At 40.9% G+C, this 5000-nt stretch overlaps 1 protein-coding gene across 1 annotated transcript in view; it reads left to right on the forward strand.

The window, feature by feature from the left end:
- Positions 1–5000, forward strand: part of LOC101848434 (stabilin-2) — a gene marked incomplete at both ends in the record, with an annotated part of 110080 nt that overhangs the window by 100166 nt on the left and 4914 nt on the right. Inside the window, 2 exon segments of the mRNA XM_013082691.1 lie at positions 2580–2672; positions 3862–3990. Coding sequence (XP_012938145.1) covers positions 2580–2672; positions 3862–3990 — 222 coding nt within the window.

Genomic DNA, 5000 nt, shown 5'->3' on the forward strand with positions numbered 1-5000 from the left:
ATAATAATAGATAACATTTCTATAGCGTTCTATCCCATACGAGTATAAGCTCTATGCTCTGAGATCAGTCGAGGATCACAGAGACGACTAGGCATTGTCTAGGAACAAAGTGGTCATCTTAAACAGGTGACCATTCTGGACAGTGTCTTTATAATGTACCCAAAATAAAACGCAGAGGAGGTAGGGGGGGGTGTCGGAGATTTGGAAGTAAACTTTTGTACAAGTGTATATCCTGAATGTCCGAATCATTTTCTTATCGTAACTTTGGGGGAACTTTTTAATGCATCCATAGAACTAACTTGTTTTTCCTGGTCATCTAGTTTTGCTTTTCTTTTTTTTTTTGTTTAATAATTATATCACTGAAATTTCAAAGTAAAATAGTCGCTAGTGTCTTGGACAGGTAGTAGTTAGAACAGGTACTACTGCACTCGTCTATGGTTATGCTTCAGCCCACGTCTTGGTCAAGAACAATACAGACAATAATGTTTTCATTAGGACAGATTTTATCAAATTCCCACCATTGTGTAGATCAAGAAAATCCGGATGAAAATTGCAAAGAGGATACTGAATATCAGTTGCGAAATTCTATCACGTGGAGACTAAAAATCTTTGTCTTGTAAACAGATTAGCAGAACGTGAGACCTAAATCACATCGTTGGCCTAATTAGGATCATGTGGTCTGCCATGTGAGCGGCCGTAGTTCAACTCCACAAATGAGTCCCTCGTGGTGTGGACTTGTTTGTTTCTATAAATTCATTGTTTTCCACCCACCTGGTTTGGGATTTTTTGGAGAAGGAATTTAGATCAACGGGCCAGTCTCTTTCAGTATCGTTGTGTGTTGAAGGGTAATTGTTATATCTGCACCTTACCCTGGATCTACAAGTGCATGCCCCCTCCCCCCCCTCCCCCCACCTTTCCATAACCCCGAGAACAGGCAACCCACACAAGAGTATAGTCTCTGAGCATTTCTAGACTATAGTGCATGTCCTGAAGTTCCTAATTGTTCTCCTATCGTAAATGATGGGAAACTTATCATATGGTATGTGGAGATTTACTTATTTCCCTCGTCATGTAGGGGCTGTGGGTGTTTCTTTTGGTTGTTCTTTTGTTTGTTTCTTGTTGTTTGTTTTGTTGTTGTTGTTGTTGTTGTTGTTGTTTTTGGGGGGGTTGCTGGTTGTTTGTTGTTGTGGGGGGGGGGGGGTTTGGGGGGGGGGGTATTAGTTTGTTGTTGTTTTTGTTCGTTTTTGTTTTCTTTGTTTTATCACTGTCTCAAATAGCCTCAAACAAGCGGAAGATTTGCAGCGGCGACGCCACGTAGGTGAGATCAAGTTAGTGAACAAGATGTACATGCGTGAAAGGAAGATTAACAGTAAATCTCTGTCGAGCCGATAATCCTGTTATCGTTATCCTGGTAACGCCCAAGTCATATATAACCTTAGGTCACCGTCTAATTTGTGTACGTGTTTGTTTGAATAAATCAAGTGTCACGACTCAATTACGGGTGTTTAGTGCAAGTGAAAAGGAAGACATGCTCACAGAAGCAAACAAAATAAGTGAAAGAAAAAAAGTAGCATCGGCCTCCCAGACACGGCTAGCAAGCATTTTAGTTTTACTTTCAGCTAGGGTTTTTTTTTCTCGCCGGTCAATTTGATAGACTCTATTCTCCAACTGCTCATTACAACAACAAAAAGCAACAAGTAAGAAAACCATTAATTGCTTCTCTGAAACCTATCCACCGCTTTTCGAATTCCAGCCACTAATTTTGAAATCAATAGAAAAAGATGAGTCAACTTTTGAGACCTCAGAAAATACATTGCTTCAGGCTATACAGATAGTCCTCAACTGCGGGCAATTGATAGTTGTACATATTTGCCAAATGTTTTTTCTCTATCTTTTATGTACACGTATATATTAAATAATTATTTATAATTTATTAATTCGTTTCTTTGAGTTTTTCTCTTTTTGTTACCAGTTAATGTTTTTGTGTATTTATTATTTAACTTGTCAATCTTTCTTTTGTGTGTGTATGTCTCTGTGTGTATGTGTGTGTGTGGGGGGGGGGGGGGGGGGGGGGGGGAGAGAGAGAGAGAGGGAGAGAGAGAGAGAGAGAGGCAGACTCACAGAGACAGAGAGAGAAAGAGACAGACACACACACACACACACAGAGAGAGAGAGAGAGAGAGGGGGGTATGTGTGCATACGTTTGCTCCTTTGTTTACAATCCGTTTGCTTACCGCTTAGCGTTCTTTTGGGACCCACAAATAACCAATGGCCCCGTTTGTTTGTTTCTGATGACATTAATATAGTGTAAAGCCCATAGAGCCTGCTGTTGAGCGGGGATATGCGCTATACAAATGCTATCTATTATTATTATTATTATTTATACAGGTCTGCACGACCTGTATTAATGTTGATTATGTTTTATACCAATTTTAACCCAATACTTATTTTTTTAAACTCTCACTCTCACCTCTCCCCTCTCCCCTCTCCCCTCCCCCCCCACACCCCCACACCCCCACACCCACCCACCCACACACAAACACACACATACACACACGCATTAACTTGCCCCACCCCAGGATATGGGCTTACTGGCTCATCTGGAAGATCTGGACGAGTTCACAGTGTTCGTCCCAACAAACAAAGCTATGGAAACACTGGACTACCCCATGGTGAGAAGCCATGCTGTTTTCTTCTTTTGTGTTTATGTTTATTTGTTCGGGATTTTTTTTTTTTTGGTTGAAATTTGACGACCACCGAAACTAAAATAGGGTTTTGTTCCAGAGAAATAATGTTCAAGCGTGATCTGATCTGAACCGCCATCTCTGCGTGTTGAATGAGTTTCAGGAAGTCACGTTAGCGCAAGCTCATGATCAGGCTCTTTACCCCAGCGACCAGCTGAGTTGCTGTGGAGCTTTACAATTTGAATTTTTATGCATTTACAGTTTTTGATCAGTTTCTCGTCCTTTGCTTTTCCGGATATTGAAAAGCAATAATTCTCTTAACGAAAACCAATACAGTTTTATTTACTCACCTGCCCTCCATTTCAGAGGGAATCACAATATCACATGTTTTTAAAAATTGTAGTATTATGATTAATATGCGAGTATTCGTTTGAGAAGCCTTTTTGTCATTGATGAAAATATATTGCAGGCGCGCTGGTGTATTCTCCTTCTTCTACATCCTTTAATTGTTCTACCCTGCTATTCAAGTCCTCGTGAAAAGGAGCAATTAATGATCGAGCATGCCACAAATTGGCACTCGTAGATTTGAACTTTTATTTTTAAGGACATTATTATCCAGTTCCGTGAAATGTTCAGGGGAGCCCAAAAAAAAACCCCACACCTTTGCCTCTCTGAAAAGCCAGTTGCTTTAAATATCTTCAAAACACTTTCACTGCCTTTTTTAATAAGATGTCGATACTAGACTCCGACAGAAATGTGCGCCGTGTTTTCAAAGATCGTTCATAACAAGATAGTTCTTTCTGCCAAAAAAAGGGTCCGCGCATTGCTTCAGATGGCGCAGCAGTCTTTGTTTTGAACTGTCAGGTGGAATCGATAACTCAATTTACGGCAAAAACTGGAACATACTGTCTTTTAATATGTGTGTATATATGTTTGGGTGAGTGTGTGTGTCTTTGTGTGTGTGTGTGTGTGTGTATGTGTATGTGTGTGTGTATGTGTGTGTGTGTGTGTGTGTGTGTGTGTGTGTGTGTGTGTGTGTGTGTGTGTGTGTGGTGAAGCACAAGACCGGTGTGCCAGGATCAGTACAATAAGGATGTATCTTATCTTATCTCGTATAACTTCAGAGATCATCTCACCCGTTATCCCTTCTGTTCTTTCATGATGCCCTCTTGACCAGAGCCCAGAATTCCTCAAATACTACGTGGTTCCGCGGTTAGTCTTCACACCGACGGTGATGAACAGCGATCAAGTGGCCACTCTTTTGGGACAGACTCACAGACTGGAGCTCACGGCCACGGATGATGGGGTGAGGTTTTTGCTTTGCTGTTAACACCAAGTAGTTTTAAGCAATATTATAAGGGCTCGATTTCGAGGGTCAGCTCCGTACTCGGGAAAAGAGATAGAGACCCTGATCTCTATTTTCTCTCTCTCTTTCTCTCTCTCTCTCTCTCTCTCTCTCTCTCTCTCTCTCTCTCTCTATCTATCTATCTATCTATCTATCTATCTATCTATCTATCTATCTATCTATCTATCTATCTACATATCTGTCCATATATCTATATATCTATCTAATTGCCTACCTCTCTCTCTCTCTCTCTCTCTCTCTCTCTCTCTCTCTCTCTCTCTCTCTCCCTCCTTCTCTCTCTATCCCCCACTCTCTCGGTCTGTCTCTCAATACAATTCTGTTTTAACACATTGACATGTAGATAGCGCTATAGCTTTTACGCACCTTTAAATGTTGCATACAATGAACGCGTATCCAATAGGGCCTGGCCTTTGAAATGTAAAGATTTGTTGTGAAGTAACACAAGGTCATATAACAGCCGAAGATTAGAAGTGTCACAAAAGAGTAACTAACACAAAACAGATAGATGATACATAAGGACCAGATATATTAAGAAAGGAAATAAGGAGCAAATCACACCAGAGCACCTGCCAACCACCCACAAAATGTAGAGAGAATGAGTATCTCAACGAAAGCGCGAGTGAGAGTGGGGTGTTTGACGAAAGGGTTTATTATCATCAGTTTTCGGAGAATCAACCTTATATACCCAGTGTACACTGCCAATCGGATTCATCGGATTCAGTCGTGACCAGCAAGATTTTCCTTCATGGATGGGGCAAAAGCTACCATTTTTGCACAACACGACCGAATTCAACTAAATTCGACTGCGACCTTCAAAGATCACAGATCGAATCGTTCATATTGTCTCAAAATGGAAGTTTTTGTTCTATCCAGGCTTAACAATCTTGCTGGTCCCGATTCAATCTAATGAATCCTATTGACAGTGTGCACTGGCTATAAGTAGCGCGTCT

Source organism: Aplysia californica, unplaced genomic scaffold (genome assembly GCF_000002075.1).
Source record: "Aplysia californica isolate F4 #8 unplaced genomic scaffold, AplCal3.0 scaffold00188, whole genome shotgun sequence".
Taxonomy (NCBI): Eukaryota; Metazoa; Mollusca; class Gastropoda; order Aplysiida; family Aplysiidae; genus Aplysia; species Aplysia californica.